The sequence below is a fragment of the Epinephelus lanceolatus genome, chromosome 1 (genome assembly GCF_041903045.1).
Source record: "Epinephelus lanceolatus isolate andai-2023 chromosome 1, ASM4190304v1, whole genome shotgun sequence".
Classification (NCBI taxonomy): Eukaryota; Metazoa; Chordata; class Actinopteri; order Perciformes; family Serranidae; genus Epinephelus; species Epinephelus lanceolatus.
The window spans coordinates 37,269,597-37,295,283 of record NC_135734.1 but is presented as its reverse complement, the minus strand read 5'-3'; the positions used below and the strand labels follow the sequence as shown (position 1 = coordinate 37,295,283).

At 42.0% G+C, this 25,687-nt stretch overlaps 1 protein-coding gene across 5 annotated transcripts in view; it reads right to left on the bottom strand.

Moving 5' to 3' along the window:
• Positions 1-25,687, bottom strand: part of slc12a5a (solute carrier family 12 member 5a) — a 231,524-nt gene that overhangs the window by 123,491 nt on the left and 82,346 nt on the right. For 2 of the 5 annotated variants that reach the window (XM_033626399.2, XM_078170029.1), the window contains exon 1: positions 18,282-18,672. The exons of 2 other annotated variants lie outside the window; for them this stretch is intronic. In XM_033626399.2, the coding sequence (XP_033482290.1) occupies positions 18,282-18,336 (55 nt within the window). In that variant the 5' untranslated portion in view covers positions 18,337-18,672. Of the gene's footprint in view, positions 1-18,281; positions 18,673-25,687 lie in introns of those variants that run through there. One more of the 5 variants, XM_033626397.2, reaches the window with a different exon arrangement.

Below are 25,687 nucleotides of genomic sequence, written 5' to 3'. Positions count from 1 at the left end.
TAAGTAGAGGTCCAGGGATTACTGGATGGAGGTCACGGAGCGCTCTCGCTCTCACAGACGGGAAGCATACATGTAGAAATCTCTTTCTTAGAGACGGACATGGAGCAAATGGACCGATATCTGAGGGCAAAGACTACTTGACAGCTCTTGAAAAATGAAAAAATTATAAAACGTGAAGCTCCAGTGGTGATGGCTCTACACTTTAAGCATTCATAGAATATATGGGGCTGATGGATCATGAATTATAAGGCAAAATAGGAGAACATAAGGGCTTCTATTTTAAGAAGCTGGGGGTTTTTATGTCCCTTTGCAGAAGTCTAAAGCTGCATTATTGAATAATAAAGACCATAAGACCAGAATAAATGCATTCATTAGGGGAGTCACAGTGGCGGAAAGTGTCAGTACCATCATCTGAATAGTGCAGCATGAACATGTACGAGAAAAGACAGCATCTATTCAAAGCAGTCTTGCAGAATGGATGAGAATAGCACTGAAACTCTGTCATCTGAAAGATCTATTGTAATATTTCACTGGAGTTAAAATAAGCTGAAAGCTAAAAAACTAAAGTGTGATGGAATGTGAGACTCATCGAATGTTTCTCAACTTATTTGTGCCAATCAAGATAGACAGATGGACAGAGATAGAAACTTTAGGTTATCTTGCCATGTAAGGATCCATTTGGCTTCAAATGTACAAAATATTTTCTTAACAGACGATGTCAAATGAGTATAATCATCTTATAAACATCTTCAGATTTTTGTACTGATGGTGTCAATGTTTTCTTCCGTTTGTGACGTCTCAAACGATGATTAATGCAGTTGTTTGAATTAAACATGTTTTCACAAGTACAAGAACTTCCTGGGACTTTTTGGGGGTCATGTGATGGGAGTGTGACAAAACATTTTATCAGAGCACCCATAATTGATTTTCTTTGGTGGCTTGTGGGCAGCAGAACAAGCTGCAAACACAACATTGGCATTTTATCACCTTGTAAAGCTGTAACGACAAACGTGTTACCAAACAGCTGCCAATTTAGGCGTCCAGCACATACAGTACGAGCAGTGAATGCAGAATGTCGTGTTTCTGTCCACCTGGCGAAATATAAGTAGAATATTTACTCTCTTTTTATTTATTATTTTGATATCCACCAAGGGAACTATCTGGCTCTCGAGCTGCCAAATGCTCCACTGTGTTCACCGAGTTGTTGCCAACGTCATCTGTCTGCTGTTTGGTGTTGGGCAGGGATCGAGAGTGAGATGTAAGAGCTGAGACCAGGTTGATGAGAGCGATGGAAATGAACCTTGGGCCTTATTACAGAAACCTCCTAAGTCTGAAATCCGATCTTATTTCAGTTTAGGATGTTTAGGATTTTTGGTTTTACAGCAAGATGCTCCCAAACTGTATTTAGAAAAGAAATATTATCTTATCTAAGGATACGAATTTAGCTATTACAGAACCGTCCTCACACAGACCCAGTCCTGAACTCTTGTTAGGTCTGTGTGGTAATTACAATTAGGATCGGGAACAATATTAACAAAAAATAAATAAATAAATAAAACTAAAATAAATAAAATAAAAGGCTACTTAAACCATATGACAATGCTTTAAATTTCAATGAATAATTCAAATTAATTTATCAGTTAGAGGTAAAACAAGGTAGGTTATTTATATAGCACCTTATTATACACAAAGGTTATACAAAGTGCTTCGCAGACAAAAGATGAGAAAAAAAAGAATAAAATTAGATAAATAAAAGCATAGGCAAGTTTAATAAAAGTACAGACAAGCTTAAAAAACAAACTGATAAAAATTAATAAAAGTACCATAAAAAATAATCAATAAAAAGCTCTGGAAAATAGATAAGTGGCTATGAATAGGGCATATCTAGATTCCAGCACTGGGCAGCACAATGGCTAAAAGCAATTCCACCACATTTGGATTTAACACTTAGCACCACTAACTGCCAAGAAATAATCATTAATAAAAATAACTGGCTAGCTGGTGAACACAGTGGGGAATCTGGCAGCTAGAGAGCCAGGTATTTCTCTTGGTGGATATAAAAAAAGATACAAAGAGAGTAAATATCCTAATTTAACAGTTAATAAAAATAAAAATGATAAAAGAAAGAAAATTTCAATCAAAGGTGCCAATTCATCTCCTCCACCATCAACACGATTAGTTCCTCTGACACCAAGTAGCTAAATTTAAATGCCTGTCTTTTTTGTCCATGATAGCAAGCTAGTTAGCCACTGCAATGTCAGAGCTGCTGACATTATGTCTTGTCCATCTCGAGTAGCCTAACAGTACATTTGAAACATAGATACATGATGGAACGAGTTTACAGCCAGAGTTGGGATTTCTTAAGATAAGACAGGAGATTTAAGATGGGATGGGACACGGTCGTGAGTTTAGGAACTGCCTCTGAAATAGGAAGATGAAACTAAAGTCAAGAAAGGGCAAGCAGTTAGGATATTGTTGTGCAATGACGGCCCTGAATAGTAAAGCTGTGGGCTGTAAAACCAAAAGAATGAGCTGAAAGACACAATGTCCTGCAGAGCTAAAAACTGCAGAGTCAGGTGATAAATCTCCACAGGTTCACCACCTCCAGTGAGCCCTTTTACACCACACACAGTCATTTGACCCGCTGTTAATACACAACACTGATTATTGCTTTAACAAAACATTACTTCCATGTATAAAATACATTAACTAACAGCCTGAAGTGTCAATTGTTAAAGCAAATCAGAGGTACAAATAGTCAAATTTCATCTTGTCAAGTGCCCCAAAATTAATAAAACTTCTGTAAAGTGGGAGTCCATAGAGACAGAATATCCTCTAATCCTGCTTGCCGAACATAAAACATCAAACGCTCAGAGCGCCTCGAGAAATCCTCTGTATTTACGCTGCGGCACACACCACACCAATCCCAGAGCTCTCCAGTTAAGTTGCTCCATTTCCTGTGTGACAATGGCTAAATGGGTTCCTATTGACGGCCGAGATGGGACACGGGGCAAGTGGCGCGGCTCTCCGCCGCCTGTGGAGGGGCCCGACTGACAGATGGTTTATTTCCATTTGCTGAGGATGCTGATAGGCTCTCTGGGCCGTGGCGAAATGGGAAATACTATTCATAAAGGCATATCAGCCCCAGACACTCGGCTGACTGAGAGTTCTGCAGACATGTCAACTAAGCTGTCGTCAAAGGGAAAGAGGGCGACAGATAGACAGGGAGGGAGAGAGAGACGGTGAGCTAAGTGATCGGCCTAGCCAAAGGCGACAGTATACTCAGGGGAACAGTGCATGAAACTCATACCTAGAGACATAAATATTTGATTGTGAGATCATGCTTTACATCTATATGTCCACTTAGCTGGGCTGTGTTTAAGTGGTGGGCTGAAAGGCAATGATTGAATCAGATGGTATAGAGTGGCTACTGTGGGGTGAGTGGCGTTTGATTGCTGCCCGTGAGAAGCGAAAATTATGTAAAATGTTTAGAGATGCACCTGAAATATGAATGTAAGTGGTTATAAGTATAGTCAATTATTAAATAACCTGAAATCATACAGGCCACGCTGAAGTATTTGTGTTGGTGCATTCAAGCTAACGTTCCAGTGATAAGACATAAAGCAGTTTATGTCTGCGTGTTTTAAAGGTTGACATTGATGATTTTCAACCAGTTTAATATCATAACAATGTGTGTAGTATGTGCAAATGAAATGTGTTAAACTTCGTTCCGTCTTGCCTTGCCTCCACTGGGCTGTTGCTCCAACTACAGATCATACTTTTGCATTTTCGTAGGCTCGCTGCTACAAACACACAGAGTTTAGAAACAGATTGAGACAGAGACCCACCCCCCTCAAACTAAGACCAAACTTAGATTAACTGTAAAACAAGGCAGTGCTGATCAAATATGAACCACAATTCTGTTATTGTATTGCCTATTTCTCCCCTAAAATGTCCTCAAACATATTTTAGTGCACTGTTTGGCTGTAATAGGAGAGTTTGTGAACAGGAAGCAGGCACCATACTGTTTCCTGTATTGTTAAAAAGAAGGCTGAACAAACTGAGTTGCAACAGAACCAAGATTCTGTTACTGTCTTGCCCATTTCTCATCTCAAATGTTTTCAAAAACATATCATCTTACTGTAATTTGAGATTGTTACCAGTCAGCCGCCATATTGTTTTCTGTGTCAAAACAGATGAGCATGCATTTCTCCACGAACCAGTCAGAGGTTGGAGCTGGGAATGATGTCACAACCGAGTTGACCGTGTTCCAGTTCAACAAGTCAGAAAACCAAGATGTTGTTAACAATACCAATTGTAGCCAAGTTAGCCTTTGTAAGAAATATCAATTGATAAAAACATACTACACTGAATATTTGTCAAAAATCTCTCTAAAAGCTTCTCACAGATGCGAAGAACGCAGAAAATCAGACCTGTTCTGAAACCCTTTAAGACGGATGAAAGTTTCGGACTCGGAAGTGTGCAAACTTGAGTGACGCAATGTCAGGTCACATTTATTTTTAGATGTGTGACAATCTTGGACGAAAAAAACAGACACAGTTTGCAAAGACCTTAAAGCAGAAGTGCTAATAAACAGGATATCACTTCGAGGTTAGGGGTTGGCAAGGTTTCTCCAACTTTCTGAGTCAAATATTCGTCTTTAGGGGGCGTTCAAGTTCAAACTTCTGACTGGGAACTTGCTGATGCAAATGGAACAAACCCTTATTGGTCCAGTGCAGGGCAGTGCATTCTGGTAGCTGTGCTCTAGCCCTTTTCCTCTGTTTTCTCTGATCATTCAGCACCAAATTCAAAAGCATTTGTCTTTCCAGCTTTGAAATACTTCTTTCAATACTCCAGGGCTACTAGCCAATAACAGCAGAATCAGTCACAGTCTGTCTATCTCTGCACATCTCTTCTATCTTCTCTGTCATGTCTGTTTGATCCTTAACAAAAGACACCGTCTTCAAATGGCACTACGACATGAAACAGCTGTAAAGACATCAAACATCTGTATGGGCACCATGGACCATAAAACAAATTGGACCATTTAATTGACAATAAGTGATCTGTTTGTTGTGTGTGTTTTATAGAATTAGCAGTCTACAGTTTGTTTTGGCAAAAAAGGGGTAAAAAGTGTCCTCTTCCTACAATGAATGACTATTTTCCCAAACTGCTCCACTGATAGCCCCGCCATTGAAAATGTTCAAATTATAGTGTTGCTCTTTGTGTCCCGGTCATAATGGCCCTAATCCAGTAATGTCCTTGTACATTTATCTGTCACTTCAAGCAATGTGTGAAGGGGAAACAGGATAAAGGGGTACATTATCAACTGACACAACAGTTTAGTTGACTATAGATATAGATTCATGTTCGGATTTACCTGTTTATCATTATACGTCTGGTGAATAGTTTCATTATATGGCTTGGTATGCAGAAGATAATGGTTTCTTCTTGAAAAAGCAAGCTTCAAATCACCCTGTAGATGTTTAAAATGAAGTAAAAAACAAACCGAGGGCCCCCGCTGTTCTCTGCATTATAAGCCTCGGAAAGAGACATTTCATTATGCTTCCACCCACACACACCCCCCTCTCAAACTCCTGCCAAACCATTTCCACTAAAAAAAACCTTAATATCCTCTAATGACGCTCTGGGTATCCTAATGGCCAGGAACTAACAGGAAAACTGGAAAGACAGAACGAGCTAAAACTTCATCACCAGCTCTGGCCATTTCATCGTTAAAGCCAAAATTACAAACGGACCATTGGGCTTTAATGTGGTCAATCGCGCAAATGAGGAGATTTATAATCAGAGTCGGCCTTCATAGGACGGTGGCATCTGGACAGCAGGTTGTGGCAATGAAGGAGAGGCACTGTGCCTGGAACATATCAGTTTTCATCAGTGGAACAGCCCTAACAATTTTGATTACTGTGCTTAACAGGCAGTAAGCTAAAACAGACCAGTTGTACTTTATATACCAGGAACATGCAAAACATTAGGACCCCTCAATGTCATCATTAGACTGCATTTTTACACCCTAAACCCTATTATCTAATCTATATTGATTTTGTTCCAATAAGCAAGTCATGTCCCTGTTTCACGGTACAATAAGAAACAGTTCACTGAGGCCAGGTGCTGCTGACTTGGAGCTAGGGGTGGGTAATGGATAAAATCTTATCACTGTATATGTAATTTAATATCCCAACATCAATATCTATCAAGATATAATACTTTTTCTGGAACCAAGGAGGAAATTGTTATTGGCTAAATTAACTACAGAAATCTCTATTTTTAAAAAATCGAGTTACTACATCAGATTGATGCAGGAATCATTTACAAATTCAATATTGCCTTAAAAAGGTCCTGGCCTTTGACTTTTAATATTGCACGAACCTGATACTTTCAGAGACGGTAAAAACACAGTCCGCACAGTATATTACGGTACAAACGGAACCAAAAATATGAAACAATTAGACATTTAATGAAATAGTTGATTGATAGAATATTCATTTCAAAAATCGGTTAATCATTTAAGTGTTTAAATCAAGTAAAAATGCCACATAAATGCTACCTCAATTTGAGGATTTACAACTGTCCTGTTTTTGTATCATTTTTTTAAGTTGCATGTCTTTGAGTTCTGGACTTTTTGGACATTTTGAGACGTCTCAAGACTTTTTAGACCCTGTGATGGTCATTTTTTCATTGTCTACGTGATTAATAGATGAATCTTTCAATTCATTTTTTCATTCATTGGTTGAAGCCCAATAATGGACCTCACACTTCTGCTTGGGAGCTTAATAGCATTAAAAGTCTATAAACTCTCTTCATTTTAGAGCAGCTCACAGGATGTAGACTGTGGATATAAAGGGGTTTTAAAATCCCCGCTGCTACGTGAAACTACGTTTGTATAGCCACACTGATGTTGGTGAAACAACTTCTAAGCTAGTCATCTACAGGCTAAACACTTTCAGTGTTTTATGTAGCCTTTTTCCTCTGCTGGGATTTAGCCATTTTAAAGCCAGTGCTCGCATGTCCACCAAAACAAGTTCCCTCGCGACATTATTTTGTAAGGGTAGCATCGCTGCCTCCTGGGCTCAGTGCTGCCTACGACAACTGTTAGTGATGTTCCATAATTGGCATGTCATTGGTATTGGCCAATATTGGCTTTAAAATGAAATATCGAAATCTTACTTTGCAAAATAATTGAATATTATATACGTTTAAAAGTACTTATGTCATGTGTCCATCTGCTGGTGATTCATCACGATAATATGATGTCAATTCCACTACAGGAGAGACTTGATGATCATTAAAATTAGGTGGGGAAAAAAGTGGATATACCGATATTGGTTATCGGAAATTGGTCAAGTTGCTACATATCGGATATCGGAAAAAACTCCAACATCATGCATCCTTAACAACTGTGATTGGTTTAAAGAATTACAAAAAAGGTAGAGTATTTTATTATGATGGGTTCAGTCAACCCTTTCTCCAGCACAAGGTCTGACGATAGGAGACCAGGGTGGATATGACCAACATAAGGACATAATCACCGTACTGCAGAGTTACTTTCTTCACTGATGAAGAAAAACTAGTTTAAGTGTCTGAATCTCTGACGAAGGGAGGAGAAAATCATTTTAATTTGCTTTTATTTTTCTTTTTTCCTCCTCCAACGTGTCCCCGCCTTTCCGTGTGTTGCCGCTGCTTTTAAAAGGTGCCTCAGTACTTTAACTTGTTCACTACACTGTGTCAGTAATTAATCAGTGGTAACTTTTCTCATCATCTAAGCCGTGTCACTTGCATGATCTGAACTTCAATCTGTGCACTGAAGTCCTTATGTACAAGCATGAGGCCCATCTGCCTCATTAGCAATTCCAGTCCATCCCGAACATTATACGTGTGTGCGTCGCGACTCCGCTGGTGTACTGCTGGCCAGAATTACAGTTCTGACGATGAAGCAGACTGTGAGGGATTGATCCCCCTCCGTGCCCCTCCCCCACCACCCTCCCCTGCCCAATTACAACACTGTGTGTTTGATTTCAGTCCAAGGCGGCCAGGCGCTTCTCGGTTCTACAGAAACCTCCACCGCTGGTCTCGCAGTCGCCTTGCAGTCCCTCTGCCCACTCATACCCACCAATTAAGCCACTTTCTACTTTAAAAGACACAGCAATCCCACAATGCCATGCTGTACAACAGAGGATCCTCCCACACACACACGCACGCACACACACACACACACACACACTGGGGTTTCCACAAACTGTACGTCCACATCGCCCCACCCCACACACACAATAATGAGCTTCTCCACTGCTGCTGGCTGACTTAAACACCAGCAGCCTTTTCTTTCCTGTGAGTCCAGCCGCTTTTATTTGTTGTGCCAAATATTAGCATGCACATACATTAAAGGAAATCACACATATGAGAGTCACAGTACACACACACACACACACACACACACACACACACATGCTCAGGGCCAAGTACACATGTGATGGCAGAGCACATACTGTATAACAACTACTCTGAAGATGAAAGAAAAAGAATATTTTTCAGTTGGCTGGTGGTTACCTAGGCAATTAGAGACAGAGCTGAGAGGATTGTTTAGCCTTCCTCGGAGAGACGGAGAGAGTGTGCCGTGACGCAGAGGTAACGTGTGAGCTTGAAAAGAGAGAAACGTGACTTCTTTCTGCGCTTTGTGAAATGCAAATTATTAATCCATCAGGGAAATTCCCCAACTTAAATACTGAATATTCCCGATGCAAGTGAATCTACCACAGCTGCGATTTACCCGAAGAAACCAATGAGCGGCAGGAGAGGAGCAATACGGGCTGTATTTTGTTTGTCATGTTTTACTTCAGTGTAAAGGGTTCATATTCACCAAATATATGGAACAATTCCAATAGCCCAGACTGTAACCATGGCAATCCACATTACCTACTTGGTTATTTTTCTCTCCTGAGCCAAAAGGAAAACAGCTTGATATAATGGGATGAAGCCAGGCTCTGACACACACACACACACACACACACACACAGTGACAGACCAGAAAGCCTCCCTGTACAGATACGACTGATTGTTGTGCTACTGGGCCGAGTGGGTATCATGGTTCTGAGGCCGGTCTCAACCACACACCAGCTAAATCACTGCAAATAGGTATATGAGTGAGAGCAAATCAATACGTGGCTTTTCATTATGGTTCCATCTCCTGGCGCAGGTCGGTAAACAGTAATGTCAGATACGGTGGAAATTGAGAGACTCATCAAGGACTTCGGTCTCTTCAATAACGAGCAGCAGGAAAGTGAGGATGTGTCACCAGTGTGCAGCGCGAGCCGACGGCTCCACTGGAATGGTTTTGATTTACTTTATCTGCTGTGTGCAGATTCGCACACAGCGTTGCACCTGAACCGAATGGATTCCTTTTGATAAGAAAACTGCAAACACTGAGGAAGAGCTCACATCTTTAAGACCAATACAGGAGAATTCTTTCAGTTTATAATACTGTCATGTTTGTGATGCATTCAGAGTTGTGTTTTGATGTTGTAATCTGCTTCAGCTGTTCTGATCTGCCTTTAGACGATTCCAACAGAGCATGTCTAAATATACTGCTTTCATTACGTATAGCTGGAGACAGTGATAGTGATGAACAGTTGTCTCACTCAAGAAAAAATACATTTCTGCCTCCTCTTTCATGGATTCTGTTGTATCATTACAAAAACTTAAATCGCCCCGCTAGGAACAATCGTAGCTCTTAAAACACACTTTTTAAGTGACTTATTTAGCTCCTAGGCACTCTCCCAGCACAAGGGGAAGCTTTAGTGACGTAAATGTACTGTGATCAAACACATGAGCCAATGTAGCACCGGCAACCGCCATTTTTTAACACCCACCAGCCGTGAAAACAACAGGACACAGACAAATGGGCCGTCAGTGATGTCCAGGCTATACCTAGCATACTGTATATGCTCTGGGGGATATACAACACAATTTTGATTCCTCAAAGCAAAGCAGGCACAGGCCGGCTAATGTCATTTAAGCGTTTCTATTGGCAGTGCAAATGCAAACAGAAAAAAGGCCCAGAAGACATGTAGATCTTGGGGGAACTACTCCCAGGGCATCCTCAACAGTCCCCCATGTGGAGTTGTGAACTGTCGGATGCAAGTATTCACCCAGACCATGGTATAAGCAATACATCGTACAGTAGAATTAAGGGTATTGAAGATGGACTACAATGAACTATTAAATGTTTCAGTGACACAGGAAGACAATATGAGAGCTGCCGTTCTTTATGATATCTTTCAAGAAGATTATATACACATCTTGACAAGTACATGTAGCTCTACAGGGTGGTAAACCTACTGAACCAGAACTCTGGTTTGGTACTGAAGGGGTCTGCTGTTAAACACGTCAGCCATGGCATTTTATTTAGATGATATGCTGCCAACTTTTTCTACTTTGAGATCTGGGTAGGTGGTGCTGTTGCTGTCCTTGGGCGTTAAAATTGCGAAAGTTCTGTCTGACCTTGTGTCCTCATTAACCAATATCCATGGGGAGGATGCTTTAACTCTCCCTAACCAATCCCTGAAGACCAATATACTCATCTGACCAAAGTCCGCAGTGACGAAATAGCCAAGCCAACATACTGTTTTTGCCAGGGTTATAAGAGTGGAGCTGAGCAAAGTAAACACAAACTACGACGTTAGGCGATATTGAGAGGATATGTCGATTGAGAACAGCCTTGATAGCAGCATCTATCTTGTCTACAGGGCTCGCCGTAGGGCTAGGGTTTGTTATTACTCCTCATTGGTTCAGGCGCACCGCTTGACAACAGCTTGACAACAGCATTAGTCCAGCTTGTGGCACTGATTGGCTAATCGTTGGTTGTCCTGCAGCACACATTGGATTGATTTTTATTTTAACCGAGAAAATGCTGTTTCATGTCACAATGCCAGACGAATCAGTCAACTCAAACTCGGTGGAGCGGGTGGATTCCAAGGTCAGGACCCGGGCAGGCTTTACACCTGACATAACCAACATGACACTGTTTGCTTATTCCTGCTTTGTGTCCCTCTCAAAAACAGGATATTACATACTTTCTCTGCTATTATTTATCGCTTCTTTGTTAATATCTTCATCTTTCATATATCATATATAAATGCCTTGAATTCATTGTTTTCCTCATTTTAATATGACTTACTTTATGTTTTTAAATCAGAAAAATATTCTTACTCGTAGGTGTTAAAGCAGAGGCAATCACAGAAGTTTCCAGTACATTGCTACGAAAGTGGTGAGAGAGATGACGAAGGTTCCTGTGTTCAGCTTGGTTGAGCTTCTTCTGGCATGATTCATCTCTTTCCTTCACTTCCACTGACCTCCTCTACCCCTCCATAAAAACGGCCATCTATTTCTCTCCGAGACCATCCATCCATTTGAAATCTTTCTTGGAAACCCTTCGGTGCCTCTATGTTCCTACCACTGTCTCTGTTGCCGTGCAGAGAATTAAAGTTGTGTAACCAACGTATTCATGTCCTCCAAATGAAATTCAGTAGCTATGTTTTTATCTTTGAGTTTAAAATGAAACCACAGAGTTCCATTAATCATTTGTCATGAAAATGTACTCCGACGCCACTAAAGCTGATGGCAGTGAAATGCTGAGCAATTTCTTAGACAAGAAAAGGACAACATGTAGTAAAACAGACCAAGCATGACTAATGGTCTTAAACGTGTGCGTTTGTGTGTATGCATGAGCCCCCTGTTTGTACATGCTTTTGTTTGAGCTTTTCATCAGAACAGTATGAGTCAACAGCATGCTTTGGGGAAACAGCACCCTTCACCGCTGATTATACTCTCTCCTGCTTATTAATTGACAAACCCATGAATGAATACCCATCCATTATATATGGACACCCACTACTGATGGTAACCATACTCTTAACAAGGAATCCAATTCATCTGCCCCGTCGTTACGTAAGCCATTGTGTCCGTGTTTCATTAATACCTACCTTTATCAAATTCAATTAAGTGATACATAATTATAATCTAAATTTGGACTTCAGGAGCCGTTTGTACGATGGCAGTTGGTACACTGATGAGAAATAGCTCTGACTCATCAGGAGATTTTTGTGAGCATTAGAAATAGAACAAAAAAAATCTAGAAATAGCTAATACAGGCAAAACTCTAACTTCTTATTCTAAATTGGACGGTATTTTTGCACAATAAGCACCACACTGATGTGTCTTATGAGGAATGCAGCATACAGCGTTGTCCTGCGACACAATTTACTTGGTTGACACAGCAATAAAGTATTGAGCTTGACCTATACGGCGCTATACTGCAGGCTACAACAGGCCTATGTGTCTGTCTACTCATGTGGAGATGATACACTTTAGTGCTAAGCTACTGAAAATGCATTTTTTGTGTGTGTGTGTGTGCAGCCAGAGAGCTACCTACCCAAGTAACAAGTGCCTGTGGTTCTGTATTAGCCAGCAATCTCTCTCACTTACAGTGCATTTCTACCCTCTCTCTCTCTCCATTCACAGTAGATAAGTCGCAGAGCGGGTAGACAGAGAATAATGACATTGAGCATGCACAACAACTGCCTCCCTCGGAGAGGGCCCCAGGGAGCATTTTGCAGTATTATGCAGTCAGCCATAACTAAAACATCATTACAACCCTATTCACGGGCCTGACCAAGAGTACGGACTGGCTGGAGAGAGGGGTAGGATGGAGGGATGGATGGACGCATGAATGATTATGATTATTTTCATTCTCAAATAATCCGCAGTCTATTTTCTTGATTAATCTGCAAATCACTTGGTCTATGAAATGTCTGACAAAACCGAAAATGCCTCATTATTTTGTAGAGCACAATGAGGTGGATTCAAATTTCTTGTTGTTGCTCGTTGCTCGTGGCCAACAGTCCAAAACCCAAAGGTGTTCAGTTTACTTAATTAAACCAGAATATGTGACTCAAACAGTTAAGTACCTATCAGAATACTCTGTGGATATTTTTCAATTGTTGCAGCTCTAGATGAGTGAATGGAGTGGTAGCTACTAGCATGGTTAGACGTATTAAAATCTCAAAATTGAGTTTGGTTCTGCATCATGCACATCACAGATTTTACCTTTCTTTACATGTACCTGCAGTACAGTAGCACTGAGGCCTTCAGGTTGCTTCCTCCTGTACGAAATCCAGTCATAATTACATAAACAAGCAATGTAAAGCTCCCAGTGGGTGAATACTGATCAGACATAAATCCGATGGCAGGTGAAGTTGAAGTTAATAAAAAGCAGCAAAGTAAGAACCATCAAATCACAACCAGTCAAGCCTCCAAGTGCAGATTTTGTATTTAGAGTTATAATCCTCAAGATTCTCATGAACTCACAACCTGTGTTTTGATTTTGTCAGCAAAAGCCACTCAGTATATTTACATCCTAGACATAAATGTTGTTTGTCATTGTTAGTGGCCCGTGTGGTATTCAAGCTCCCTTCAAACACAATGGTACTTTTATCTCACTGATATCAGCCTCGTTTTTTATTGCTCACATCAGAGCTGTGTTGAGTAACTGCTGATGCAAACGGGACATTTCCTACTGTTGCTGCTGTTGCAACTAGCCAAACAGGGTGGCCTTTATTATGAAGCAGTCACAGAAAATGCAGTGTATTTGTTACCAACCCTGACTGCGATAGTTCATCAACAGTGCATTTACATAACAAGATTTTGGTTTTCCCATGGAGTTTTTTGTCAGCAGATCAGTTTTAAATATTGTAGGGAGTAATGGAACAGCAACAGTGAGCAGTTAGATGAAGAGCTGCAGGCTTCACACTTTCAAATACTCAGCTATTACTGCTGTTGAAAACATTGATTTATCCATGCAATCAATACTGAATATTTGAAATGGTTTCAATACTCATTTCCACACCGTCACCAGCTGCGCTTTCTCGCTCTCTTATAGTCAATGTTTACTACAGTCATTCTGCTGTTCTCTGCCACTAACAAAGCAGAACATGTTGCTGGTGTCATTTTATAGGTTTGTTTTATTTATCCTTAAAGACAAATTTTCAATTATTTTGCTCTTATGTCAATGTGTCCCTGTGGTATCAAAAAATGGTATCATATATTGATATTTTTCAAGACGTCTAAGTTAGAGATTCCAGTATCGTGACAACACTATCAGTTCGATTGCTTTGCTGTGCTCTGCTGTTGGAAACTGCTTGCTATGTGTGCAGCACAAATATAAATCGGGGCTACAATTATTATTGACTGACTTCTGAGTTTGTTTGGCTGCACTGTAAACATCTACAGTTGCTTATCTGTTGTATTTCTGGCAAAGTAGCCGTCCTATGAGCACTTACCACAGTGCCACAGTAACAGGTGTCACCATATACACTTAACCAGGACTGAAATCTTATAAATTACAACTTTACCTTTTAATTGCAACTTCCATGTCTCCTCGTTTATACCATATGTGAGTATTTTTGTCTCAAGATTTCTTTTAGTTGTTTCATGCTCCATGTAGATATTTTGGTTAAGTTACTTCTCTATGCTATGTCGTGCTCTTGTACTTATACTGTTGCTGCTCACTTTACCAGCCTGGGAACAATAAAATGTATCCTATCTAACAGAGGCAATAAAGTTTGAAATGTTTCCTAAATAACCCTCCAGTGTGTGATCTGTGTGGAGCGAGCCGGCTATCAGCAGTCAGCTGACCTGCTGAGCCGAAGCCTGTCCAGGCAGAACTCATAAGCGATATTCAATTATGCACACGTAACAAAAACTACTCACTCATTAAACTGGAGCGAATAAACTGAACTGACACGCTAATGAGCGGCTGAATACGTAAATGAAAAACTACAGACAGCAACAAACATTTGGAGAAGTAGCATGAAATCACTTCTGCTTGCTAGCAAGAGCCCAGAGCAGCTCCTGTTACTGCTACACCATAATCATGAGTGCTCCGACTGTCCCTGCAAACACTGTTTACACTGTGGCTTATCATTGTAACGATGACAGGATCAGAACTTTACATGATCAGTAGATGTGGGAGATTTGTTACAATACGTAAAATAATCCTCTACACTTTTTGGAAGCAAGAAATAAACCATGACTCTCTCAACTCAATGTGAGATGCAAAAAAATGAAGGCATCCATCATTCTCCACCTGCCAAGGAAACAACTCTTGACTTTAGTTGTCCATCACCCTGCATCACTGCACCTCTCAGACAGAACCTGCCTCCCCTCTTGTGCCTAAAAAACAGGACAAGCTCTGCCATTAAACTCCTTCTGTGCTTCAAATAGATCACTAACACTTCACCTTCCATTCAACTCGTGATTGCACTTCCCACTTCCTTGCACCGCTGACGCCCCACTTGCTCCAAAGGGAAAAAAATCTGCAGATAATTAACAATACTGTGGGAGAGCAACATGACAACTTATGAATATGTAAATCTGGCCTTGACTCAACCTGCATCCACTTCTTCTCTTACAACCTTTATTTTTTTTTTTAATTTCCCTGAGAATTATGCCTTTCATCTTTGCATTCTCATAAAAAAGTGTGCAGTGCAAACACACAAACACACAAACACACACACACACACACACACACACACACACACACACAAACATCTCCACCCTGACGCTGTGTGTAACTCTCTTTGCTGTCCTCTCCCGGGCTGTGACCCAGCCGTGTAATGAAGGCTATAAATCAGCACCTTGGACAGCGCTAGGCAGCCCTGAGCTCCTGGATGTACATACTACTGGAGTCAGGCGAGGGAGACGGGGGGGGGGGTTGCTTTCAGCACGAGGGGGAGAGCGGACAGCGACAGCCTCTGACATTCCTACTGTAAAGAGGCGGAAAGCCCTCCCTATCAGGAGCTGCCCTGCATAGTACTGATGACTAAACAGAGTTATTCAGGTTGTTGCCCAGCTAGCTTAGCAGGGATGTGATTCAGATGAAAGGGATGAGGGGGGGGGTGGATGTGTGTGTGTGAGGGGGTGGATGTGTGTGTGTGAGAATATGTGTGTGTGTGTGTGTGTGTGTGTGTGTGTGTGTGAATGAGGTCCTATCCTGAGAGATGCTGCTACTGCAGAGTGACAAAAAGACAGACAGAGGGAGAGACTGACACAAGCTGAGAAGCAGAGAGAGATGTGTCGGAGGAGGGAAACTGGCACATTACAATTTAATGCACATTACATGCATGAAAGCTGCAACAATTATTAGATTAAACACCAACTAATTTGATAATCAATTACTTGGTTTGTGATTTTTTTTTTTTTTTTGAAGAAAATAAGTGAAAATTCCCTGATTTTCTGGTTTCTTTCCTCCTCTGTGACAGTAAACTGAATGTCTTTGGGTTGTGGACAAAACAAGACATTTGAGGACGTCATGTTGGGCTTAGGGAAACACTGACAACTAACTGATTACTCGAGAAAATAATCTACATTGCAAAATAATTGTTAGTTATGTTTATATCTATACATTATTCCCCAGCAGACAGGTAAAAGACATCTATATATAGCAGTAGAGGCCATGAGCTACAGCCTCACACACTTCTCACACATGTATGAACACACGTGCCAACTTTCAAACTCCATTCTGCACACACACTCACACACACACACACACACACGGCTTACACCTACATGTAAATCAGACGGTAAATTCGACAGTGCTGGAAGCTAGGAGCACACACACAGAGACAGCGACGCTCAGGTAATCTTGTTAGCTTAACACTTCTGCATGTGCCGTTATGTGGCCTTATGTCACACTCGCTCGCCTGCCCTTGATGGTTCCAATTCGCTGCACTTATAAACAGGGTCATGCTTCAACCCTGTCCCCAACCTCTTACAACTGCTGTCCATGCTCTTAGTACACCATTGTAAACCCCCCGCGAAAAAAGAAAAAAAAAAAAAAAAAAGAGATGCCCGCATTAAGTTAAATATTCATGTTCCCAGCGCTAGTCTATTTTTATCATTAAGCCCTCACAGGTAGGAGAAGCAGCATAGTGACTGTTCTCTCATCCGCAACCTGTCTCTCCGGTGCATCGCTGAGAGTCCTGACAACAACAGGGAGATTTGTACCGTAACGCAGGAGGGGAGACATGAAAGAGTTGGAAAAAAGCTGAGACTAATGTAGAGAGCAAAAGGAGAAAAAAAATAAAAGAGGGCAGTGAAGGGGGGGGGGGGCCTTGAGAGAGAGGGATGTGTGCATCGCTATAAGAATCCTCAACATATAGCAGAGAGGCACAAGAAATTTTGCCGGTGTGCAGCTTCTGCAGCGTTATCCTCAGTTCCAGTGAGCCGATGGGTTAAAAAAATGGCAGCCAAACCAAAGTTACCTGGGACTCCAACTGCATTCATGACTGTTCCGAAATGTGCAGTCGCATTAGCACTTAGAGGAATAGGTTCAATTTCCCGTCTGGGCCTGAGCAGGTATGTGCTCTTTGGTGAACAGCTGGTATGAGAGCACTCACAAACACAGCTCTGCACAAACCAGCAACCCACAGGTTCTCTCCAGAAAGCCTGCAGAGTGTGAGGACTGGGCTGAGCGCTGGGGATTGGATGGAGGGCTGATTTTGACAGCTGGGGGCGATGAGATTAGCAGTGATGGTGGCTTGGTATCTGTAATTGTGAGTGGTTGTGTGTGTGTGCTGGTGTGTGTATGTGTGTGTTCAAATACCCATACCGCCTGTCCACAGAGTGCCATATGTGGCGGGAGCATTTACGTTTTCCATGAAGAATGAATGAACCTTTGGACAGCTGCAGCAGAAAACATTTTGTATTGTGCATGTAAGCATGTATGCATGTTTGATTGTGTGTGTGTGTGTGTGTGTGTGTGTGTGTGTGTGTATGTGCTGAACAATGCTGTAATGCCCTCACACTCACCATCCATCGTATGGAGTGAGCCCATTACTATTCCTGTCACAACAGCCTTGCAGTAAGAGCAGCAGCAGAGAAGGCAAGCAGGCCGACCACCGTACAGTGCTGTAACACTCACACGCACATTCACACACGCACACACACACTTCCTCTACCAATGACTGCTCATTCCCATCAGTGTGAGCCCGAATATGTGCATGTTGCGTGCTTTGCCTGTGGTACATATATTAACTCTCCGTCTACATGTTGGCGTGGGCAGATGCACTGTATCTATGTGTCTTGCATTGCTATATGAACGTCCCTGTTTATGCATATCTGCTCGTGTGTGTGTGTGTGTGTGTGTGTGTGTGTGTGTGTGTGTGTGTGTGTGTGTGTGTTACTGCATGACACATCCCATCACTCACCCTGGCTTTGCGCTCCCCCGTCCCCCTCCTCTGTGTCGGTCAGGTTGTTAAGCATCCCGGCTCCTCTACAGTACTCTTCTTCTGCTGCGGAGCGGTGTCACCGATCGAGCTCTCGGCGGCTCTCCCTGCGCTCCACCCACTGTGATTCGGCCACAGAAATCGCGGGGAAGCAGCGTAGAAAATATGCCAGCCGGATCCTCCTCGCTCCTCTTCGCTCCTCGCTGCCCGTAGGATGCTCGAAGAGAGGCAGCAGAAGAGAGAGAGAGAGAGGGATTTTTTTTTTCCTCCCTCTGTAGATCCTCCTCTTGACGTCTCTTCTCCGCTGGCTTGTAAGCGTGACTCTCTCACTCTCTCTCTGTTGCTCCCTCTCTCTGTTGCTCTCTCTCTCTCCAGGAGGAGGAGGAGGAGGAGGAGGGAAGAGGGAAGCTGCAGGAGTTTGGTGGATGATGGAACGCCTCAAAGCTGCATACTTGCTCTCTCCCTCCTTCCCTCTTTCCTTCTCTCTATTTTTTTTTTGCCTTTCTCACTCCTGATCTCTATCTCTCCCACTCACAGATACAAAAAAAAAACACTCTCCCCTGCTCAGATGATGTTGCTCAGTCACTGTAGTTGCCAAACTGATTACATATTCAAGCAGTACTGTGATTTCTTCTATATCTCTTCCTCCCCTCCCTCTCTGCCTCCCCCCTGCTCATCGAAGCTGTCAGACAGAGAAGTGATTGGGGAAGTGGAATTGATGCTGTTAAAGAGAGAGCAGGCACTAGCCTCGCCGCTCTGATGTTCTCTGTCCACAGAGGTGCGTTATGCATCGGCTTTTTCTCCTGTCAGCTTTGTAATAAGCCGCCGCACTTGCTCCCTACTTTAATGTCAGATGCAAATACAGCCTCTGTTTCCTTCAAGCGATGAACAAGCCCTATCAGCATCATCTGTATGCAGTTAGGATAAACATGGAGAGCCGTGTACTTTGATGCACACACATGGAAAGACACACTCTGTCAGCAAGACAATATGTATATAGTGAATGCACAGATGCAAACACACACCTGCCTCTCTGCTCTGTGTTTATATGCAGCTAACTAAACAGAGCATGGTTCTTTATCTCTGACATTTCCTCTCTTAATCCAACCCTTCAGAGCGCAGAGATGTTTGGTTCCAACCGAGGTGCTGCATGGCGTCGGCATACAGCACTGAAGCCTCGCTGTCAATTAGGCCAGTCTCATTTTGAAGCATGCAGATTCATTTTGATCTGGTACACTGTGTACCGTGTGCAAAAAAAAAAAAAAAAAAAAAAAAGTGTGTAGTATGAAGACACTCTGCATGTGTGTGTTTCTGTGTGTCCCAGTGGTTGTGATCCCACACCAGAGATATGAAAGCAATTAATCTTGGTTTTAGTCATGGTAGCGCTGATGCACAGAATAGATTTCAACAAAAAGGGAAGGAGGAAAAATATAACCGCACGCTTGGCTCCAGTGGATAAATTTATTACCGATGTCTCAAACAAAACTGGTTTTGTCATGGTACAATTACCTTGACAAAGAACCAATACCTTGACGCCTGGCGATAAATTTACTCTACTGAGCTGTGTGTACAGATACATTACTCTTTCTTTGTTCATTAGTACTTGCACCATAGCCAGCAGTTTGTTGGTAACAACAGAAGACATGCGCAAATTTAATAAAAATATCCACAGGGCATTGTGTCCTGAATAACCTGCTTGTCATTACTTAATGTGGATTATACTTGCATCATGTCATGCAACTAATCAGATTGGTTATGGTTACCATTATGCAAGAACTGATACTTTGCGATTTTGGATTTTGTCCTGACGTCAGCTCAAGTGATCCATCTCACAGCTAACAGAAAAATGACATTCCAACACCTGACTTTACATTTGTTGACAAGCTGAGGGATTTGAAACCTGTGAACAGGACGTCAAAAGTCAAAGAGCAATATCGACAGTAGGGCTGGGCGATGTGACCTCAAATCAACATCATGATTAATTAAACATTTTACCTCGATTACGATTACTGAACAATTATTTTGTTTTATTTATTGAATATTTCAATATTTTGAATATTGTGTAGCCTCTGTAAATGCCTGTGTTATTGAGAGCTGCTTTGTGGAGGCACTTGTTGCTGGACGCTTTTTTGAGCCATGCACTGATCACATTCGGTAACATGATTGTGCTTCAAGTGCTTAAACAGATTGGTGGTATTACCTTTGGTCGCTGAAACGGTTTTCCACAGTGTTTACAATTGATTTCTTTTTGTTTGGTGTCCTCTTCACGAAAGCCAAAATGTGTCCCAACGACGGACACGGCATTTCTCTTTGTACAAGCTGCTCACGTTGCTCAGTTGGCTCCGTGTTTGAGTTCTCCTCCATGTTGCTTCCAGGTCGCGGACTGGATAGGGTGGAGTCACATGACTACACATGCAGTTGTAGGTCTTTAAGGGGACACTACATGAATACAAACACAGTGGGGAAGGTATAACAGATTGCGAAAAAAAAGGTTAGCGGTTTGAAATGTCGGTTTCGATTAATTGCCCAGCCCTAGTCGACAGACAGGGTAGAGTATATTACAGGATTTAACATATATATGTCTCTGCATAGTTTCACTGAATGTAAAAACAACAGAAACTTTTAGTTTTGCTGAAGTACAGCCAATGTTTTAGCATATATACATAGTTTGAATGTGACTTCTGGCATCCAGAAAAAGCCACAAAACTCTGTGAGACAGGGATGACACTGATACAGTAACAAACTGCCTCACAATCTTTCAAAACACTGGCAGGGATACACACTCTGCTGTGAGACTGTCATTGTTCTCCCGTTAGCTATAAGACAGATCCCTCCAGCTTGAGTCAGGACAATAATGTCATACACAGTTTGAAACCCTTATTTTAGCATTAGTTTGTTAGTTTACTCTTGTCCGGCCTTTAGCTCTGTCACTCTCTTTTCCTCTAATTTGCTTTCTCTGTCAACGTTCTTATTGGTCTCTTTGCCTCTGCTACGATGGCCAATCTGAGGATACCAAGCTAGCTTCTTTATGCCAAACAACCAAACTAGCTAGTGCCATAAAGTGTTAACACATCTCTCCAAGGATATCCCACCTGCTCCCCAAAAGTTACACAGTGTAGCAACAAGCATTTGGGCGCATTTGGGGATGAATGAGGCACCATTCTCCCTATAACATGTCGAGGTGATGTTGTAGTTTTTTGGGTTTTTTTAGGTAAAAAAAAAAAGTTGCATAATGTTGCTATAAATAATAATACATTTTATTTATACAGCGCTTTTACAGCTCTCAAAGACGCTTTACATTTAAAACCAAAGAAAAGAAGTACATACATGTAAGTGCAAAGACATAAACAGAAGACAAGGACAATATAAAACAACAAGGTGCAAAAGCATAGTGCAAAACAAAGAAAAGGAGGGCACATGAGGAACCGAGAACGAAAAGCTAATGTTAAAGGTTAAAGGCGGATTTGAAAAGGTGGGTTTTGAGGAGTGATTTGAAGGTGGATGGATTTGGACAGTCACGGATGTGTATAGGGAGGGTGTTCCAGAGGGAGGGGGCGGCTATGGAGAAGGCTCTGTCGCCCCAGGTTCTGTGCTTGGTCCTGTGTGGGGGTGAGAGGAGGTTTTTGTCGGATGATCGAAGGTTGCGGGAGGGAGTGTGGTGGTGGTGGAGCATGTCCGTGAGGTAGGAGGGGGCCTGGCTGTGGAGGGCTTTGTGGGTGAGGAGGAGGATCTTGAAATTGATTCTGTACGGGACAGGGAGCCAGTGAAGGTTTAGCAGGACAGGGGTTATATGTTCACGGGAGCTGGTGTGGGTGAGGAGGCGGGCGGCAGAGTTTTGGATGTACTGAAGTTTGTTGAGGACTTTGGATGAGGAGCCGTAGAGGATGCTGTTGCAGTAGTCCAGTCTTGAGGTGATGAAAGCATGGATGAGAGTTTCAGCGGCAGAGAAGGAGAGCAATGGGCGGAGACGGGCAATGTTTCTAAGGTGAAAGAAGGCAGTTTGGGCGAGGCAGCTAATGTGATGTTCAAATGAGAGGTTATTGTCGAAGATGATACCAAGGTTGCGGATGAATGGGGAGGGAGAGAGGGTGGTGTTGTCAATGCTGAGGGTGAAGTTTTGTGTTGCTGTAGAGAAGGATTTTGGGCCGATGAGTATTATTTCAGATTTGTCACAGTTGAGTTTGAGGAAGTTGGCTTGCAGCCATGATTGGAGTTCAGTCAGACAGTTGGTGAGGGTAGAGCGGGTGGCCGGGGTGATGGATTTTGTGGAGATGTAGATTTGGATGTCATCAGCGTAGCAGTGGAAATGGAGACCATGACGACGGATGATAGAAATGTACATATCTACTGGTTTACTGGTTACACAGGAAGATTTTTCTTGTTTTTAAATTACAAGGAGGTAAACAACTTTGGACAAAACAGTACGTGTGCATTACTAACAACACAATTGCATTACTTACTGTAATAATGGGTACTTTGTACACACCATGGATGTGCCTCACTGAACTCTAACGGTCCTGTACCCACCATCCTGGTAAAGCTCTCCATTTCAGGCATTTCTGCTTTAAAACACTGACTTATGTATGTGGATGCAGCACTGATCCATACTAGACATTTACTGTAAATGAGAGTCCTGCCCTGCAGCAACCGCTGTCAGCTTGTCACTGACCCCGCAGTGACTGCGGTCATTACTGCTGTCATTCAGATGGATGGAGGGCTAGTAAATGGTTAACTTAATTTCATCCTGAGGATACCGAGCTTCTGTTAAACTGCATAACAGGACGACGACCCAGTTTAATGATTACTCTGTGTTTCGGGTATTCATACAAAGGTCCATCTCGGGATGAACACTACAAACTAGCTTTGGCTATAAATGCTGTGGTATGTGGCAGTGGTCCATGCTACATAAAAATAAACAATTAATTAGGTGAGATAGAGCTGTACTATCATGTTAACCCAAAATTACATTTTTCCCCTGTTCTGGAACTGATGCTCCCGCTGTGTTTTAATTGTTAGCATGGCTGGCTAGTGTGTCAAACAGTGCAAATATTTAGGTCTGACAATTGGTTTATGTCCAGTAAATACAGTGTTTTTTTAATAATGACATGCATCTTAAAATAATATCAGAGTCCACAATTTTAGCTTTATCAATCGGCAAGTTCACGTCCTCCGTATTCAACTATAAAATCCCACTGTCATGTGGAACAAACGATAAAATGCCATGTAATCTGTAATAAATTGAGCAAATCTTCCACACAGTTATGACAGACAGTGCTAAAACACACTCACATGTCTCATACTTTACTCTCTGTAAAACATATCCAACACAAATCAGGTGATCTATTTAATCTCTCAATGCACAGGTCAATCCACTGGTGCTGCTGCTGCTTCACCACAACACTGCATCATCACTGCAGCTGCTTAAACAGAGCATCTAATCAGCCCAAATCCACTCCAGCATCCACCTGTAGACTAAAATGTCCTCCAGAGAGAGGTGGAGTGAGGTTATCATCACTACAAATCCCTCTCTGAGCTGGTTTAAATGTCACAGCCTGGACACCAAACCTGGCACAAACTCTGAACTCACATATTTATACCACCGTTCCGTGCGAGTGGGCTGGATGAAATGAGAACATAACTGGCTGACGTTAGCTAACACACTGCCAAATCTCTGCAATATTTTGATAAAGGGGGAAACAAGGCAGGCAAAGAGCCAACTATAAATATGAGTAATTTCTTGTTTTACATTGTTGAGCAATGTAACGTCTTGTTTGACAACACTGACCTTGAAATAAAGCTCCTTTATGACACTGTGCATGAATTTTCTAAATCAAAAATACTTGTGCGGCTGCAGCATGCCACCCACGTAACTCAATACCTCACTTACGACACCATCATATAACACCGGAGCATTGAATAAAACATCTGTGATAAGATCAGCTGTTAAATTGGTCTCTGCGCTGAGGTTTGTGGAGAAGAAGAAGAAGAAAGGAGAGGACAGGGAGAAGGTGGTCGATACATTACCTAAACAGAACAAAGGACAGGTGAGAACATGTACCTGTCAGGCGGATGATGGCAAAGACATTTACTTGAGGATGTCTGCTCACCATTTCCAGAAAGTGGTGTACTGCATTCATCTGCCAGTCACCACCATTTTTACACCAGTGTCCTGGATGTTTAAAAAAGGACCTGCCATTCACCCTTTATATTCTCGGAAGGTGAGACTTCTAGAAATGCCTAAAACAATGACACATCTGTAGGGTTACAAAAGGGACCCAAAATGTGTTGATATGATTTAACAATAAAGCAGTTTTTGTACTATTCATATGTTTATGTGTTGGGTGACAAGAATATATTGTGCTTCAAGGCAGTGACGAGGAAGGATGTATGAGGAGGACGGCAGACAAACGCTGAGTGCACTGGAGCAGAGGGACCTGCTGGCACAGCAGCTGTTTCCCAACAAACAGAAGGCTCGGTTACACTTTTCAAAATCAAACTAAATCTATTGATAAGACTAGATGGAGTTATAGGGAATGCCTATAAAAGTTGTCTCTGAAAAACAACGTTAGAAAATGTTGTTAGAAAGTTATGTCAAGCTACAATAGTTTGAGGTAAAACTTAAACACTCAGTGCCATTTCAAATTTTGTTTCCCATCCAGGGATTCACAAACAGAAACGGACTCACCCAGGTGGGTGTGAGGTGAATGTGGCTAGCTTAAAAAAGATCGCTTCAAATTAAATCAAAACTTTACAATCAAAAGACGGAAATTCATCCATCAGAGGAACAAGACGATGTTCTTGTGCTGCATATAAAGGTCAATTTCACTCATAACTTGTGCACTAACGGTTCCTGGAGACAGATTGAAATACTATAATTAATTTCAGTTGTTTTGTTTCCCTCATTCAATTCAATTCAAGCCTCTAATGAATGCAATTCAAATTTTCTGTGGGCACTATTCTGCGCGTGTACTGCTGACTCACTCGTGCATCTGAAGGCTTTCTTATTTCTTAAGCAGCATGGCTTGCTGACAACTTAACAGTGTCTTGTCTACAAACAGGGCCCTGTTATTGGATTAGCCCAAACCCTTACAACACTCACACACTGCCAAAAGCAACTCTTCGGCTACAGTATGGGAAGTAGAGGCAGTAGAAACTACTACGATAGTGGATGCATGTGCAGTAACACTACAATGAAACTGGATCCTGTCTTCTGAGTGCCTGCATGTGTGAGAGAGAGTGTAAATGTGCATAGCTGCATGCACCAGAGCCTAGGGGCGTTGTAGTCAAAAGCGAGGGCTGGTAAAAATAAAAATGGTGCAGCTACTAGGTTGTGGGTTCAACAGCGTGTGTGATGAAGAGACACAGACAGACAGAGAGAAGTCGAGGGG